Here is an 18,276-nt window from a genome sequence, read left to right as displayed (position 1 = left end):
AGAGCAAGGAGGCCTAAATGGTTGTAAATGGTTTATTGAATGTTTAGGGCAGATGAAAATCACACCAGTGTATGAAAGTTTGGATGTCAGTGCAGATAAGAGATGTCAGCATATGAACGTCAGATGGAAAAAGCCCTTTTTCTTCTCTTTCCTGCCTTTGTGAAGTGATTTGAGAGAATACTAGCTGATTAGCGCCAAATGACCTGACATTGTTATGGCTTTGGTGTAGCCCTAAGATTTGTCACCTGGGAGCCATTCAGTTTTCAGAACCTAACCTTGAGTGATTTCTGTTTGTTCCTGTGCTTTTATTCCTTCAACTTTAACCCCTGCTCCATTGTCAGCGTGAGGAAGCAAAGGAGTTTCTTGGATGTGGATGACCCTACCCAGCAATCAAAGCCTGTTACCAGCACATAATGTTCATAGTTATGCACATGCACCATACATTTCATAGCAGGTTGACGGCAGCAGATAAACTCTTAGTGAGAACCCTTTGGAGTCTTTAGCTGCTTTGGCCATTCTGAATACTTTATCTTTATATACCACATTACAAAATGTTTTCCGTGCAGCATTTTTTTTTCTCAGTCCATTGTCAATTTGACCTGATAATATTTTCATTTTAATAATGAACCAACATAATACACCCAAACACGTAAAATAATTTTTGAAATATATATATATATATATATATTTTTTTTACACCAACATGGTCATGAAAGTATTTTCCAGGAGGATATTTTAAACACAAGTAGCAAATGTGAAAATAAAATGCTAAAATGAAGCTATATACACAAAAAATTATTTTAGATCAAATTTAAAATATCATATCCCAGTTTTTGATCATATCCACATCAAAGAAAAATTAGCATAATATTTCAAGCCCACACTTTTAACATAAGTTGACAACAATGCTTATTTTGTAACATCTTAAACCCACCAAGTGATTTGATCTTGCTGGTGTGATGAGAGAATCCTAAGGTCCTATAGCCAATTCCCAGGCTTAGACTATCAGAAAGCAGGAGGGGGGAAGGTGAGAGTTATATCAGAAGATTGTTTGGCCTCAGGCAGGAAAGATGACACCCTGAGAGACATGTCTGTCTACAGTCATGACAAACACAATCATTTAAAATTACTATCAACCTCTTTTTGCTCAGGCTATTTCTTCTTAGGTAAAATATTAACAAGAAATAGAAACTCTTGATTACATGCATACAAATTTACCCCTCTGTGTGTGAAGGGGTAAATCTAGCTGACCATAATGTAGTCAAAAATAAATTCATAAATATTTTAAGGATTATAATTTAAAACCCTGAAATTAAACATAACTTCAGTTAACACCAAAATCATAAATTCTGAGGGCCATATAGTACGGTGATAGTGTCACACACAAACTCTTTTCACAACCTTAAATTAGTTTAAAAAAACAATTGGAAACAGGAAAGAGCAAGGAGAGCTGTTGCTTCTGTAGTAATGAAAGCAGCTTCCTGTTAAGCAAAGAGCCTGAATAACTCTCAGAAGACATAATGGATTTAAAGGACAGCTCATGCTGCTTTAACTCTCTTCTTCCCTTCTCTTTTCTCTCCCCTCAGGCTTCTTCTCCCGACGTTCCTCTCAGGAAAGTCATGGAATGTCCCTAAATTTCCATCACTGTCTCATTAGAAACAAAGGCCAGTGCTGAAAAATGCTAAAGCAGCACAATGTGCACACAGTCGCCGATGTCTAATCTGTCAAAGGGTATTTTCCTGAGGGGAAATGTGAATGTGGGACCATAGAAACAGAAGCAAGGCACGTAGGCTAATATTCACCTAACAATCTTTTGTCTTATCACTTTTACTGCGGTTTTAGGCAAGAAAACACACAAAAGAAATCTCGTTAGTACGCTTTGTAGTGAAATTATTAGGACACCTCAATGTGTAAACGGAATTTTATGTATTTTAACTACTTTTCTTCACTACCAAGTTATAATACAAACTGATCTGTTTTTTTAATGTAAAAACTGGTATTTATAGTTGTCATTTAAATCCAGTGCAGTAAGTAACCACTAGAGGGTGTTGTTGCATTGATTAATGGTGTTAACTTGAGTTGCATAATTTTGGTGCTGTTTTACTTCACCTGAAATTAACTTTCACACTCTGGTGAACTAGGTGAGAGGCAAACATGTCTCATGAAAATGGCTGTAATCTGATACATTCTCTTGTTTGTCTCAGTACTGTGCATATTTTATTAGTGGGTGCATGTTTACGTTTGACCTTTATCCAGCTTTTCTTATCTGGGTTAATTTCTAACTTATGAATATGTTTAGGATTAGTAGAAGACCAACTTTACGATTTTTCTTTATAATTGGAAAGCATGTGCACAATATTTTATCAATATATTTCATAATTTCCAGTTTTCAAATATGGAGCAGGTACTGTGAAAGTCTATGCTGAATGTACCATGCATTTAATGAACACAGAAATCATTGGAGCAATCAGTTTTAAATAAAAGCTGTCATTTTGTCTTTTGAGTATTTTAGCTATATCTTGGTATTTGCATTTTTGCAAAAGTAGTCCTCTTAGCTACTTTTTATATGCAACAAAGAGCTACAGTAAGTGCGATGTTCTTCACTAGCCTCTTGTAAATCACAATAATCAGAAGGAAGCAAGACACTGAGGGTAAAACTGTCTCACACGAAGTGTGTCTGACGGTAAAACATTGTGTTGCCCTTGAAAAGATTTAGGTCAAGCAGTTTTTGTACCAGGAGTCATGCATGCTGATTTTTAAATATTCCACCATTTCAGGAATTATTAAATACATATAGACTTTGAAAAATAATAAAGGCTCCTGTGAATGCTTCAGTGCCACGCTTAATACTTTTAGTTTTTATGCATCTATTAAGTTTTTATTTTCTGGATTCAAAATATCTTTAAAATATGCGGTAAACTACACAGTGTGGGTGTGTGCGCGCATGTGCCTGTGTTTCTGTGGGCGTGTGCATGTGCTCTGTATGCAGGTGCATTCAGGCCCTGAGCTTAGACCATATGTATATATAGCAGATGTATTTGCATTTTAGCATAGCTAAGATTCACAAAGTAAGGGCTAGTGCATTTGTATCTGTACAACCCACACACATATGCACGCACTGATCACTCACTTGCACACAGGCATACACACTCTTACAAGTTGTTCTGCAACCAGTTGAGGTACCCCCTGAGCGCTCTCTTCCCTACATCAAATTCCAAGGGCCAGGTTATTAAGCTGAAACATCCATGAAAGCCATCGTCATAGTGGTCGTTGGTAACTGTGACGCCTGCGTCCTGTAAGCGTTGTGCGTACATCAGCCCATCATCTCTCAACACATCATATTCACATGTTAGGATGTACGCCCGAGGGCATTTGCCTAACACCTCTGGTCCTGCCAGCAGTGGTGAAGCCCGCATATCCAGCAGCCCGGGCACCTCCTTCCCCAGCCCCTGCAAACCTTTTTCAACAACCAGAAGTTTGTAGTTCTTCTTGTATTTTTGGGGCAGCAAGACGGTCCAGTCCACTCGTGCCCTCAGCTCCGGAGTGATGGTTGTTTGGTGTAAAGAGCTGTGATTGTTTGCCAGGAACTGGGGTTGCAAGGAAAGGTCAACACCAAGGTACTGCAGCCAAAAACGAATCATCATGGGCCGGTAGAGGATGGGTATCTCTTTGTTCTGCAAGTAAGAGGGTGTGTTAAAGTCCAGAGCCTGCAGCACTGGGTAGACTAAAGCCTGGACACTGAACTTCACAGTCATTGTGTCATCTGTGGAAATCTGGGGAAAAATACAGACAAATGTGAGACCTTGTACCTTAATCCTCTGCAATGTATATAATGTGTTACACACATTCCCAGAAGAATTAGCTTTTGTATGTACTTCCTGTGTGACTGCAGCAGCCAGGTTTCCTCCAGCACTGTCTCCTGACACACCCACACGCTCTGGGTCGATCGCATACTTGGCCAGAACATCGTGTGATAAGAAGTATTTGGCAGCTGTGAGGCAATCTAAATATGGCACTGGAAAGTGCACCTCTGGATACAGACGATACCTAAACAGAAAATAAATAAATAAAATTGTTGCAAATGGTAATTTTACTAAAGCTTTAAAACGTCTGATTGTAAGGACTCTTTCTATAGTTAAAGGATCCCTATGGGTTTTACACATAATCAAGTTCCTTGGCAGGGGACGTTCTATTTAGCCTGTGAAAACATTTGTGTAATATCTTCAGGGGCTTTTTAAAGAGTAAAAATATTTTTTTAAAAGGTGTAGCTTTGTCTGTACAGTTGGTCTCTTTTTCTAATAAAGGGAAAATGTCAAAACAGCAGAACAGTGTTGAAGACAAACTTACTCAACAGAAACCACAACAGTGTTGAGCTCATCAGAAACTATGCGGCTGATGGTATCATATGACCCCATCTCTGAGAATGCGAGAGAAAGATGGAGGATCATGTAAAAGGTTTATGGAACAAAGTGATTCAGAAAATGGTGCAAATACCTAAACAAACAAATATTACTGAAATTGCTCCTGTTGGATTTGGACAAATTATTGCCTTTAATTGCAGTAATATAATGTGCATGCATATTGTATTACTGAACAAATCTCCACATGTGGTGCAAGAAAGTGGCAACTACGTGATTTAAAAAAAAAGGCTCATGTCAAATTTTATGATTATTCTGAGGAAACCTTCTGTATTCTTTTTCATGTCAGTAATTATATCTGCACTCACTGGCACTGCCAAGGGCCCAGCCTCCTCCATGGAAATACATCAACCCTCTCCTCAGATGACCCTCCCCTCCAGCTGGGGGCTCGTAAAGACGGACAGGGATGCCAGCAAAAGTGATGTCGCTGACTTTGACTCCTGGCATAACTCCTCCGCCAGACTCAGAACTGAGCAGCCCCTTCATCATGTCCTCAACGCCCTCTGTGGACTGTCTGAAAGATTTCATGTAGTGATTAAGCCCCAGCCAGTCCTTCAAAGATGCCTGAAGACAGAGGAGAAAGGGGACAATAAATCAGACTCGAACTATATCACTTTTTGGATTTCACAGTGGATCCAAGCCATGTATCCAGGAAGTGAAAATATTATGTAGGGGAAAGGCAAAATGATTTCATCTCTTGGCAAGGACTTGAGAAACCACTGCCTCACTCAGTCACTTTTGCTCTTCTGCACCATAGCTTACTGATGTGTCTGCCCTCTCCCCTGAAAACCTCTCACAATGTCGCAACAGTCGGGTTCAACTAAGGCCAGATAACACAGCTGCCTGGCACAGTGGGGTGGTGGGGTGCTCAGATCCAGTTGGTTACATTGAGACATATCAGTTTCATAAAGCTTTAAGATATGCGACTTCTGAATTATAGTCAGGGATGCACCAATCCAGCTTCCTCTTTCTTGATATCAATCATGGTTCACCTCCTACCTCTCTGACCGCACCCAGTCCGTCCATCTCCAGAACTTCCACTCTCAGCCCTCTACTGTCAGTTGTGGCGTGCCCCAGGGCTCTGTCCTGGGGCCCCTCCTCTTCATTATTTATCTCCTTCCTCTTGGACATATCTTTAGGCAACATAACATCAATTTCCACTGTTATGCAGACGACACCCAGCTCTACCTCTCTGCTGCTCCATCTTCTGCCCTCCCCCCTCCCTCCCTCCTTACCTGCTTACATAATATCAAATCCTGGTTCACCCATAACTTTTTGAAACTCAACCCCGATAAAACTGAAATTCTCCTCGTGGGCACCAAATCCACCCTTTCTAAAACCAGCACCTTCTCCATTCTAATTGACAACAATACTGTCTTCCCCTCCCCCCAAGTTAAAAGCCTGGGTGTCATCCTAGACAGTACTCTCTCCTTCACTCAGCATATCAATACCACTACCCGGTCGGCCTACTCCCATCTCCGTAACATAAACCGCATCCGTTCTTCACTCACCATCGATAGCACGGCCATACTCGTTAATGCCTTTGTCACCTCTCGTTTGGATTACTGTAACTCACTCCTCACTGGTCTACCTCTCAAATCACTTCATAAACTACAACTTGTCCAGAACTCTGCTGCCCGAATCATCACCAGAACTCCATTCTCACATCATATTACCCCTGTCCTTAAACAACTTCACTGGCTCCCTGTGTCCTTCCGTATAAACTATAAAATCCTCCTTCTCACCTACAAAGCCCTCCACTCTATTGCCCCACCATACATCACTGATCTACTTCATATCTATTCTCCGCCTCGTCCTCTCCGCTCCTCCAGTTCCACTCTCCTCTGCACCCCTACAGTGCGCCTGGCCACCATGGGCGCTAGATCCTTCAGCCACACTGCGCCCCGCCTTTGGAACATTCTCCCTCATCGCATCCGGTCGTCTTCGGACTTATCAACTTTTAAATCATCACTCAAAACGTATCTGTTCCGTATAGCGTTTTCCACCTAACTCTCTTAACTTCCCAAAGCAGCCCGTGATGTTCTACCACCCTCTGCCTATTTCATATTGTCTCATATTGTTTCATATTTGTTGTTCTGTGTTTGGGTTTTTGTGTTTCAATTTGCTTTTGCTGTACATCGCCCACTTCCTGGATGCTCTGCACTTTTGCCTTTACATTCTGGCCCTCTGTTTATGCATTGTTGTTATTGTTGTTTTAATGCACTCTATGTATTTCATGCTGTATGCTTCCTTTTTCTCTCTGTAAGGTGACCTTGAGAGTTTGAAAGGCGCCATGAAATAAAATTTATTATTATTATTATTATTAATTCAGATACAGTAGCTACACTTACACTGATACTGAATATAGTTCTGTTAAGATGGCTGAGGCTCAGGGGATGGAGCAGGTCTTCCACTAATTGATGGGTTGGTGGTTTGATCCCCAGTTCCTCTAGTCCACATGATCATGTGTCCTTGTGTGAGACCCTGAACTGGCGGCTGAACTCTTAGTGTGGAAAAGTGCTTTGTAAGCATAAGATCATTTACCATCTGGTCACTAAAAACTGCAGGAATGGAAAATGGATTTAAATTGCATGTACAACATTTAACTATCTTTCATTCTAAATGCAATCAGAGTTTTAACTGTATTGTCTGTGCTCTATTTTTAAAAGAACATGCAGAACATGTGCTGCAGAACAGAGATTTTTTCCAGTGCAGTCTGTAAATTCTTCTAAATATTATAAAAGATCACATTTAAGGCTAAATATTTGAATAAAAATGACAGCAATCCACTTAATTTATGAAAAGTCTTGAGTTTGGACTCCTGGCATTGTAATAAAGTTAAATTATTATGTCTCTCAGTCCTTTTTTGTGAAAAGGGTATGTTAAAATCCAGAATTATTGGAATTTCCACTATTTGCTTTGGAGTCAGCAAGCCTCTAAATAAACACAATCTGCAGCGTTTGACCGGCAGTGGGGCAACAAGTATCTAACAAGTGTCTCACTCACGCTCAGAGCATTCAAATGCAGAACAAAGGTAAGTGTGCAGGGACTTCCTGAAGATTAACAGCATGTCAGCAGTGTGAAAGTCTAGGAATCAAACTGTTGATGTTTTGAAACAAAGTTTGCACATTTCACTCTGCTGTTAGTGATGGCCCCTAAACTGAAACAAGCAGGAAAACACGCACTGTCATCTCACATGTTGAGGATCTTCAGATGTGTGATCACAGTACTCTTTGTGACATGCATGTAATCACCTCAGAAAATACCCGACTTCTAATAAATACACACCGATTATGCATCAACAAACACACTATTAGGGCATGTCAGAGTTCCCCTACATGCACCAGGATGGATTCTCAGTGAAAACATCAAATTTTTCATTTCTTTATGATGCGCTCCGCTTATTGTCTCATACCTTTCACCAAAACATCTTATTTCTCACCAGGTATAACGCTGCTCTGAATCCAGCATCGACCATCATCAACTTCCAAGGCTCCTGGATGGCATCTGGCAGCGGCACATAAAAATAATAAGCTACAGCCACCGACAGCACCACTGTAAGTACAACTGGCAACAGCCTCATCTTGCACCTTTTCTGTCTAAAGTGCGCTCTCACACACACACACACACACACACATACAGAGGAGACACACTGACTCTGCAGGCTGCTGCTTTCTGATTTGTCTCCGCTGGTCTCTGACCGGGTTCCACAGCTATAAAACGACTGACTGATAAGCATGGGAATAATGACTTCCGTTGGAAACGTCTAAAATAAAAGCTTTTGCCTTGATGGAAAACTGATTTAATAGATCAGTTAAGTGACCATTGGCTTCAAGCATATGACGATTCAGCATTGAAGCTTTTACAGAAAATGTATAGTATTAATGAGGCCATTGTTTATTTCTATAACATTACGGTCAACACATATAGTATAGTTTTGAAATAAGATTTTATTTTGGACAAAACACACGCTTTTATTTTGAAAGCTGAAAGGCAAGGAGAAATTAAGTCTGGGACATTGAGTTTTTTTTTGTGAGGTCGTCGGGGAGAACACACATGCATTACTTCAATGTGACCACTGAGAGGTGTGATAGAGCTGCAGACAAAACTCCACACATGAAATTCTGTTGTATCCATCAGTCAGTGTAAGGTGGAAACTGTCATTGGTAAAATATAAATAAATAAACATAAATACATAAAAATGTCACTTTTATCAAGCTTTTTTTCCCCATGAGAAACTCAACTGGAGTTAGTAAGTACACTTTTTTTAAATAATAGATGGTGCAGAATTAATATGTTCACACATTATGGCCTAATTTGGGTTAATTAAACCAATTAAACTAAGATTCCAGCTCTGTCTTAAAATAAACTGGTGCGCAGGCAAAAATAAAGCGATACCTCCTCTATGGGTTGTACTGTGGTACCATACATCTGGTAAAATCAAGTACCTTTCAATGACTATTGATGCCTTTTGATGTGAATGCATCAATACTCACCTGAGGTCTTCCTGGAAGACATTATTAAAAGTGCAGGTTTCTGGCAAGAGCTCAGACTGATCACCAGTCCTACTGATCCTTCTACAGTACTGAGGCGAAAAGTGTGCAGCAAAATCTATAAGCTGGGTGTTCTATATTTACACTGGGCCAGTGTTTTTCATTGTGACACCACTAAATCATTAAAGCCTGTGAATGTTGGAAAATGTGCTCTTTGTATGCTTTAGTATAGATTTCATTAAAATTCTTTTATGAATATTGTTGCTTGTATTTGATAAAATACAGATGAGAATCAGATAGGAAATGTGAGTTTGGAGAGAGAGGGAGAGAGTGAGAGAGAGAGTCATTTGAAAAAGGTCACCAACCAAATCTGAACCAAGGACACTATGGTTATATTGCATGTGCCTTAGGCCACAGTGATGCCACATGACTCATTGAAGAGTCAAGAGTGGTCTGAATCCAGGTCATATTCACAGAAAGCTAAAGTGCAGCACAGTCAAAAGTCTCTGAGTGATCAAAGCGTCCCTGTCAGTGTCTCTTCTCTGTACTGTTCATTCCCTGTTTCTTTTTACAGTAAGTTTTAAATGGCCACTGTCTGTCCCTGGTGGCCCTGTGTGAGTATGTAAACAAACATCAGCGCTGATGTGAATCTGACCCCTGCACTGAGCCAGTTTTCCAAAACACTGCAGCCAGACCACCAGATCATGTCAGATTAGTCTCTTGGAAAACCAGAGCAGTGCTCTCAGGTGCGGGCATGGTAAGGTTGTTGCAGAAGATCATATTGGTATCTTAAAGAGGTTAGTAAGACCTGATTTAAAACAAAAACTGTAATATGTTTATGTGTGTGTTAAAATATGCTTATTGACATTCTTACTGACTCACCTTTCTATTTATTTTCATGTATTTGTACATATTTTTATGTTATTATGTGTGTTGTTCATTGTTCTGTTTACTTTACAAGCTCTATTTTGCAATTTTTATTCTAATTTTCTTGCTTACTGCTATGACACCTGAACTTCACTCTCAAAGTGTCATCTAATCTAATCTAATCTAATCTAATCTAATCTAACATTCTACTTGTTTAATCTTCCTACAAACTGAAGTGTAAAATGTAGTGGTGTTATGGGCACCAAGTGCTGAAGTATTTTGGGGCTGGGAGTTGTTTTCTGACATAGTAACTTGGTGTCATTTTAACAAATGCAGTTCGGTTTGGCTGCAGCTATAGCTCATGACGCACAAAACTACAAAATTTTGCAGGCATCTTGAAATCCTACAGGGAGTCAGTGTTTCACATTCAAAGGATCACTTTACGTGAGACACAGATTCCATACTTGCTCCCTTCCCAAAAATCCCTCTGAATGAAAGTGTCAGCAGAAAGCTTAAATTCTAAACGTTAATGTGATATATGTGTTAGTGTGTGTGTGTGTGTGTGTGTGTGTGTGTGTGGTGTAAGGACTATGCATTAAAATTCTGTCTTCCTGCCCCCCCCCCGTGTGTTGGTCTGGCGTCTCCCTGCAGTCTGTGGTATGGAGGGCAGAGAGAGGGCCCCTCTTTCGTGTCGCCTACTGGAATTACACTTATGGTCATTTAACATGACTTAATGCATGTGGCAGAATTGGAGGCTTTCCATTTCTGGCAGTCTTCAGCCTCTTTGTTGACACCAACTTTACCTTTATATGTCCAAGGTTGACTTTTATGCTGCATGTTATTTTACCTACAAATAGTGCCTTGAACCAACTGCCTTGATATTCAAGTCCATGCAGGTAAATTTTAACAGGAATTAACAAGGACTTTGCTGAAAAGCTACCAAAAATGTTTTGCAACAACGTGCTATGTGCAGAAATTAGAAATGACACTGATGAACTGCGAATGTGCCAGCAATATTTTAATCTGTCACAAGCACTGTTAGGGCCATTAACTTGAACTGGATAGGTTTGTCTTCACTCCTTTAAATCTTTTAAATTTGGTCCAACAGACACTAAAACACTTCTACAATTTACATGATCTTGATGTGTCTAATGTGCATGTAAAATCAGGAATGTTCTCCCTGAATATGTGTGAGAGAGGAGAGACAGCTTCAACTGGGATACTGACAGAGGCCTGAATGCATGCCAGTGCGTATAATGGCCTAGGCTTATATGTGTATTTGAGTGCGTCACCTATGTCACACCTATGTCAAATAGAAACAGATGCAATTTCCTATTCTCTATTCTCTTAAAGCTGCACTGGTGAGAATTGCCAGCAAGACATCAGTCTGATAATTGAACTGAACTGACTGAAAATTCTTTTTTTTTCCTTTTTGAATTGCTGAATACATTAGAAATAAATGAATCAGAAGTGTAGAACTAGGCAGTTGATCTATAGAGTCATTTGTGACTATGTTTTCATAGTAACTAGAGAGGACCATAATTTGGGAGTAGCACTGCTGCTGCTGCCACCCCCAGATCAATAGTGGAAAGTGAATTTATTATTTATTATTCATTATTCACAGTCTATTCAAGTACAATTGTGAGGTACTGGTACTTCAGTAGTTTAGCAAGGGTCAGCCTTCTTGAATGAGCACACAGTTAAATGAATTTGCATTAGAAAGCCGGATTTCTACAACAATTATTTTTTAAAATTCCTTCATTTTGAAAATTTTGGATTATTGTACTGCAGCGCACATGGCATATGGAAATGTTCATGCTGTGTAGACACAATGCACACTCATGCTTGCAGTGACAGTAATGTATTGTAGTATTCACAAATGTCATGGACAGCAGGACAGTTGGTATGCTTTAGCTGCAATGCAGACTCTATTTCTGAATGACCAACAACAACCTGCTGTTTTCTGCCCTTTGCAAAGCAAAGTGTCACACCTTAAGGAATGGGAAACAGAAGCAGGCTCAGCTTTGTGTTGGATGGCATGGTGTTGCTTGTGCAAGGTGTACAGGTACACAAAGTTCTTAAGCGGTTCAAGGCTATTTGCTCTGCTGCTGCAGAAATAGTCTTTTACAGGATGGATTTGTTTCATTTTTAATTCTTCAACTTCATTGCATCATTTCTTTCTCAGCTCTTACCCAACACTCTATTGTCTGCATTATACAGTAATAACATTATAATGTAATAATGCTAATTTGTTTTTGTTTCAGAATGGCCCTGTGATCGCTTGTGAGGATTCCTCTGCTGTTTCTCACAGCTTAGCAGGTATGTGCATGTTTTGGTTGCATGCAATTTAAATGAAAACAGAGGGAGTTTGAACTTACTTGTTCTGTTACATGTGTATGCAATACAATTTAACAGTTGAACTGAAGTGGGGCCCCAAATTGTTGCAATAACGTTGTTCTTATAAGCAAGAAAGTCAGCATGCCAAACAGAACTGAAAATGATTAAATCAAACATCTGAAACTAAATTTGCACATTGTGTTCACTGTACTATTAACAAATGTGTAATGTGGTTTTCATTTCCTGCACTGAGACAGAAATAAAACCCTGTGAAAAGTGACAGTGAGAAAAATTGATTCAAAATAGAAACAGACTTACTGTTGCCACCTGCTTCTTGTACTACTTTTTAGTTCTGTTAGTAGCATTGGTTCTTGGGATGTCACTGTCTGTCTCATAGTCTGTTAGTCTGTCAGTCCACCACTTTGGCTGAGACGAAAATATCTCACCAACTATAGGATGGATTGCCATGTATGGAAATTCAGAGGTTCTAGTGGATGAATCCTACCGGCTGAAGTAGAACCTTATAGAGATAGTAGAAACTGATCTGGACTCCTTTTTAAAATTTTACTTCAGTTTTTGTTTCTGCCACATACTTTGCATTCAAATTTACTGAAAATAAATATTGTAACGAATTTATTTTAAGTCTCATAGTGCAGAGGACAGCTAACGGCAAGATGTCAGAGATTTTCCAAATTTCATTTACTCTATTAAAAGCAGCCTGAAGCAAAGGCAGCTTTTGACTAGCATCATCTTTAGGAATGAATTAAATTCTTTGTCTTACTGTCAAAATATGAAGGAGAACACAACCCAGTCCAATAGATTCCATCCAACATGGATCTGTTCTTTGCCAAACCATTAATGAACCAGGAAAGATGGGAAAAGGTGTTATGTGCTTCATCACCAGTGTTCCACTTTCTTCCCTCATTTCTCAAGAACTGCCCCCTGTTCATTTCCAACCAAATATTTCCAGTACCAACTCAGAGCAGCTTATTTCTAGTTACTGTCAGACTCAAGTTTTCCGTTGGTCTCTTGGGGATTTTGGAGGGATGGTATAGCCCTTTCACTGGAGTTAACAGCAGATAGCACATCAGTTTCCTCCGTCTCTGCAGCCCACAGTTCGAAAACAGCATCAGGCTGGCAGCTGGCAGATGGGCAGATAGGTCAGAGGTTGTGTCAGATAGGGACTTATGTGGACAGCTGCATGCCTCAGCCCTGACCTTTAACCAGGAGGTACAATAGGACAGTGCTGTACTGTTCTACTGATGACAGCCATTTCGCCCCAGCAAAACTTCAGCATGATTTTTTTGATAGAAACAGTGACAAACAACCAAATAAAAGAGAACACAGAAGAACATATACGGCAGCAAAGATTAAGATAGCAACTATGATTAAACATGTATTGAAAAACATACAGATGAACATCCACACACACACACACACACACACAACCTCGCACTTCCTCTCCCAGCATACTGAGCCAATGCCCCATCCCACTCCCATAACCCTCTCTCTGGTCTAAATGGGATCCTGATGTTTTGCTAACCAAACCCCCACAATCACCCCAGCACCATGCCCCTTTCAGTCAGAACTGAGGCTGTTAAACGTGGTTTCGCACTCCTCCCCTCTTATCCTCAGCTGCTGCAGAGCGACGTTGACAGGAGGCAGCTGTTGCGGCGGTGAGAGGGTGCGACTGATACAGTAGGCAGCAACCAGAAAAGATACAGAGATAAACAAGCAGATATTCAGACATATGGTGGGGGTCACCTCCAACATGCAAGCCCACATTATAAGTATGTGAACAACTGTAATTTTATCAGTACATTTATCTGTGGCTGTGGTTTGTGGGATTTATTTTAGCAAATTTGTAGTTTGACCGCTTGAAAGATGTAAGGATGACAACATCTGGACACAGAGGCAGCAGCAAAGGACCTTGAGATGTTGGGAAGCTGCAGTATATCTACACACAAACCAAAGAGCCTGGCTGGAAGACGGGAAGAGGATGTCTTGGTCTGGAGGACGAAGCCTGCTTAGACAGCTGGTATCACGTAACACTAATAAAACTCTTCCCCTTTTTCTAACAATTCCCTGTGGAGGCAAAACCCAAACTCACAAAAATGCAGAATTCGACAAGTCTGCTGACTGTGAGAGCACACACACACACGTATGCAGGGAAAATGACTCACCTTATAAAAACTCAGGTGTAGTCGAGGGTTTTATTAACTCAGGTTTATTAATACAGTCACCTCTGTCTCCCAGATTTAGGCCTGAGGTATGTGTGCATGTGTGAACTCATGGTCTTTGGCTGTATGCGTGATGTGTCAGATCCAGGATCTTTGTCCTTAGGACAAGCTCTCATGTACAGCACGTATGTATGTGCATGTAATGCATGAGGTGCTGAGTGACGCTCCCTGTTTCATTTTGTCAGGATGTGTCAGCACCCTCATTGCTCTCTTTTTTAATCCCTCCAGCCCTCCCTGAATTTAGGGGTTTTTTCTGTGGTGGAAGCTGCTGTTTTGCTCTTTAGGGTACTTATGTTTTATCAAAACTACTTGCACTCATTATGACACAGTGGCAGCCTCCAGGTGCTTATTTCGTTTACTTCAATTAGTAATACTTAAATTGGCAATTAATTTTTATTCAAAATGACAAACTTAAAGTTACATTTTCTCTCTTATTGTTAAAAGTATTGAACAGTTGGTTCACCCAACTTATATCTGTTTTCCAGGTGGATATGATTTTGTGGCATAACTGGCATGTATGTTCGATAAAAACTATTTTTTACGTTCAGTTTCAGGTAGACCAAGCTCAAAGTTAGCAAATTTGCTAATTTCCCAGCTATTGAGCCTGTCGCACATTTAACTTTAATCAGAATACCTGTGAATAACAATATTTTCTTTTAGTAGCAGTAAACCTGATTTCCCCCCCTTTTTGCTATTGCAGAAATATTAAAGACCAGATCTTTTTCCTTAACTAAACACCATCATATGAAATATGTATCTTTGGTACTTTGGGTGAAATTAAGCTTTAAAATTTCTCTTTCTTCACTGGTGTAATATGTGGTAATGTATCTGGGCAGTATTCCCAGGCAAGACAAACCAAATTAGCTGCAGGGTAAAATCGTATTCTCCTCTGATGCCATCAGAGACTTGTTATGTAAGTGATCTGAACTGTTCAGGCGACTTCTTCTTGTCCCTCTAGCTGGTCTTCTTCCTGTAACACTGGACTGGCTCTTCTTCTAATTGAGTGTTGGTGTTTATTTTTAACCTGTGGGTATGACAAGGTACAGTTCACTATGGGCGCACGCACACACACACACACACACACGCACACACTCAAAAATATACAGACACGCAAACAGGCCACTCTTGTCATGTGCTGTAGGCCTTATGAGTGTTGATGTTATGAGAAACACATTCCAGCAGGATTCGTGGGGAGATTTTATTTGTGTGTGTGTGTGTGTGTGTGTGTGCAAAAAGCTGGGGTGCTTTAATCAAACCTGCTGCACATCGTCTATAGCAGCTCTAACACAAACTTGTTGGCATAGTATCTACACACCATCGACGATACAACCACAGTGCATAACCCATTCTAGCAGTCTTTTTACCCCCCAGGGTCGTCTGATAAAACCACAGTTTTCAGGTCTCATATTATTGATAGAAATCCCATCAGTCTGTTTGAGCGTGTGGAACTAGTACAGGTCATGCAAAGCAGATTTCCATCACTTCGATTTATTCGATTTACACCACACGTAGAAGAGCAGCAAGCAGCAGAGCTTTGGGAAGCATTTTGCACCTGCAGTCATTGTGTGGGCATTACTGTCTGCCACCTGTCTAACTAATTTATAAACTCAAACTGTATCACGATCTGCAGTCCATGCTGTAATTGACTACCTGGTCTCCATAGAAACACAGATTTCAAGAGTCTTGAATTCACTACGTTAGTTGTGAAGTTACAGCTACACCTTGCTGCCTGATCTGGACACTGTGTCATGTATAATTCAGAGATTACTGAAAGAAACCCAGAGCACAAATCTCACATACTGTACTCTGTAGTTGATCATCATAAAGGTGAAGACTACTCCTACTCTAGGCTCTTGGTGGTTTCCCTAAATGATTTATATCATGGATCCCTAAAAGCTATTGTGCACATCAGAGCTCAGGTTCCAAAATGATAAAGTGTTTTGTTTGTGATTAAAAGACTCTGAGGTGCCCCCTGAACATCCAGTCACCCCCACTATAGAAACCAGGTGTTTGTCCTTTGTATCTTATCATATTGAAATACTGCACAGTTCAAAGCTACATGAGTTATGATGATATATTTGGACTAACAAACAACACTGTACAGTAACTGCTTCATATGACTTCACATAATTAAAGACATTTTCCCATTACACCAAAACGACCCAGTATAAAATGTGTGAAATTGTTTCTTTTAGATAGTTTGTATTAACATATGGTGAAAGATGTTTTTGAATTAAATTAGCAGTGTGGATTAATAAAAATATCTAAATAGTAACAAACCTTTGATTGGTGATGATAAACAATTAGTGGTGTTCATTACTTTCTAAGGTTCTCTTGAGTAAAGCTGGTTATTGAAAAAGTATTATATCAGAATCAGTTTTATTGCCAGGTACAGCAAAGAACACTTTACAGTACTAGGAATTTGTCTTGGTGTATGGAGCAAGTATATATACAGGAGTATTGGTACTATGGTACTATGTATATACAGAAAAGTGAAGAGTGCGTGAAGTGTAGTGCACTTTAAGAGTCTTAAAGTGAAAACTGACTGTAGTTTGGGGGGTAGGTCACGTAGGGGTAACTGGGGTACTGTTCATCAGGGTGATGTGGTGGAAGAGTGGGGGAAGAAACTGTTCTTGTGGCGTGAGGTCCTGGTCCTGATGGACCAGAGTCTCTTGCCAGAGGGGAGGGACTGGAAGAGTTCTTGTCCGGGTCCAGCTGCGTGTCTCCAGGCCCTGGATATGTACAGCTCCGGGAGAGATGGGAGACTGCAGCCGATCACCTTCTTGGCAACGTGGATGACACGCTGCACCTTGGCCTTGTCTTTGGCTGCAGATCGTGATGGAGATGGAGAACTGAATGAAATGTGTGATTTGTCATTTTTATATTTGTCAGCTTGACCAATCAATCAGACACAATTTCATTAAAATAACAGATTGAATTTAGCAGTTTTAGCTGGTTTCAGCATCTCAAATGTGAATACATGCTGGTTTCCTGATTTTTATTACAGTAAATTACATATTTTAGGTTTTGGATAGTTCATAATTCAATAATTCAACCAATCAATAATTCATTATGACAGGTATTTTATTTTATTTTATATTTTAAAAATCAATATCATCAGTCTATTAAAATAAAAAATGACCAGATTGATCAACAATAAAAATAATCATGAGTTACAATCATGATGAGACAATGGGCATTTGGGCAGTGACATGTAAAAGGTCCCCACCTCCTCTAAAATAGTGCCAGAGCTGCAGACTGAAAAAGAACTAAAATTACTACAAACAAAACTGCAGTGGCTTTTTCTTTCTTTATTTCTAGTCATTTTGTGTCTTTTCGTAGCCATCTTGCATGTCTTTGTAGTATTTTTGTGTCTGTGGCTGTTTTGAGTCTTGCATCTCTTTTTGGTGTGCGACTTTTTGTAGTTGTTTGGTGTGTCTGCAGTATTTTTGTGAATCTGTGTGGTTGTCGTGTGTCTCTTTGTGGTCACTGGGCTTTTATTTATAGTAATTTTGTGTCTTTTGTGGTTGTTTTCCCTCTTTTTCAAGCGATCGTACTGACTTTCCAACAAGACATATTAACTTCAAGCAAGCCTGTGGCCCAGAGGCCCCCTAAACCCAGGGGCCCCCCAAACCCAGAGGCCCACCAAACCCAGGGGCCCTTTCAGTAATCCCTCAGTGTGCATCCTTTATGTAGCCTATGTCTTTTGTGTCTGTACAGTTTAAAGCTGGACCAATGTGAAGGAAACTTTAAAATATTGCTTTGAGTGCACAAACAACAGGTAAATGTCTTTGTTTTCAGCTCTGACGGCGCAGGAATGAGCTGTGAACTTACTAAGTGTCGGCCTGTCACTCCAGTCCAGCCCCCGCCCCGCCGCTCTGTTAACGGGAACTCCCCCTAAGTTCCCCGGTTCTCCTCTCT

The 18,276-nt window shown here is 40.2% G+C and overlaps 1 protein-coding gene across 1 annotated transcript; it reads right to left on the bottom strand.

Moving 5' to 3' along the window:
* Positions 1 to 18: 18 nt before the first annotated feature.
* nceh1a (neutral cholesterol ester hydrolase 1a) lies at positions 19 to 8,126 on the bottom strand. The gene is made up of 5 exons (XM_026302304.1): positions 7,861 to 8,126; positions 4,727 to 4,982; positions 4,348 to 4,417; positions 3,876 to 4,047; positions 19 to 3,773 (listed from the first exon to the last, which is right to left on the bottom strand). The coding sequence occupies exons 1-5, from the start codon at positions 7,999 to 8,001 to the stop codon at positions 3,153 to 3,155; spliced, it is 1,260 nt and encodes a 419-aa protein (XP_026158089.1). The 5' UTR covers positions 8,002 to 8,126; the 3' UTR covers positions 19 to 3,152.
* Positions 8,127 to 18,276: the final 10,150 nt, after the last annotated feature.

This window comes from Mastacembelus armatus, chromosome 22, assembly GCF_900324485.2.
Source record: "Mastacembelus armatus chromosome 22, fMasArm1.2, whole genome shotgun sequence".
Lineage (NCBI taxonomy): Eukaryota > Metazoa > Chordata > Actinopteri > Synbranchiformes > Mastacembelidae > Mastacembelus > Mastacembelus armatus.
This window is presented reverse-complemented; position numbering and strand designations above follow the sequence as displayed.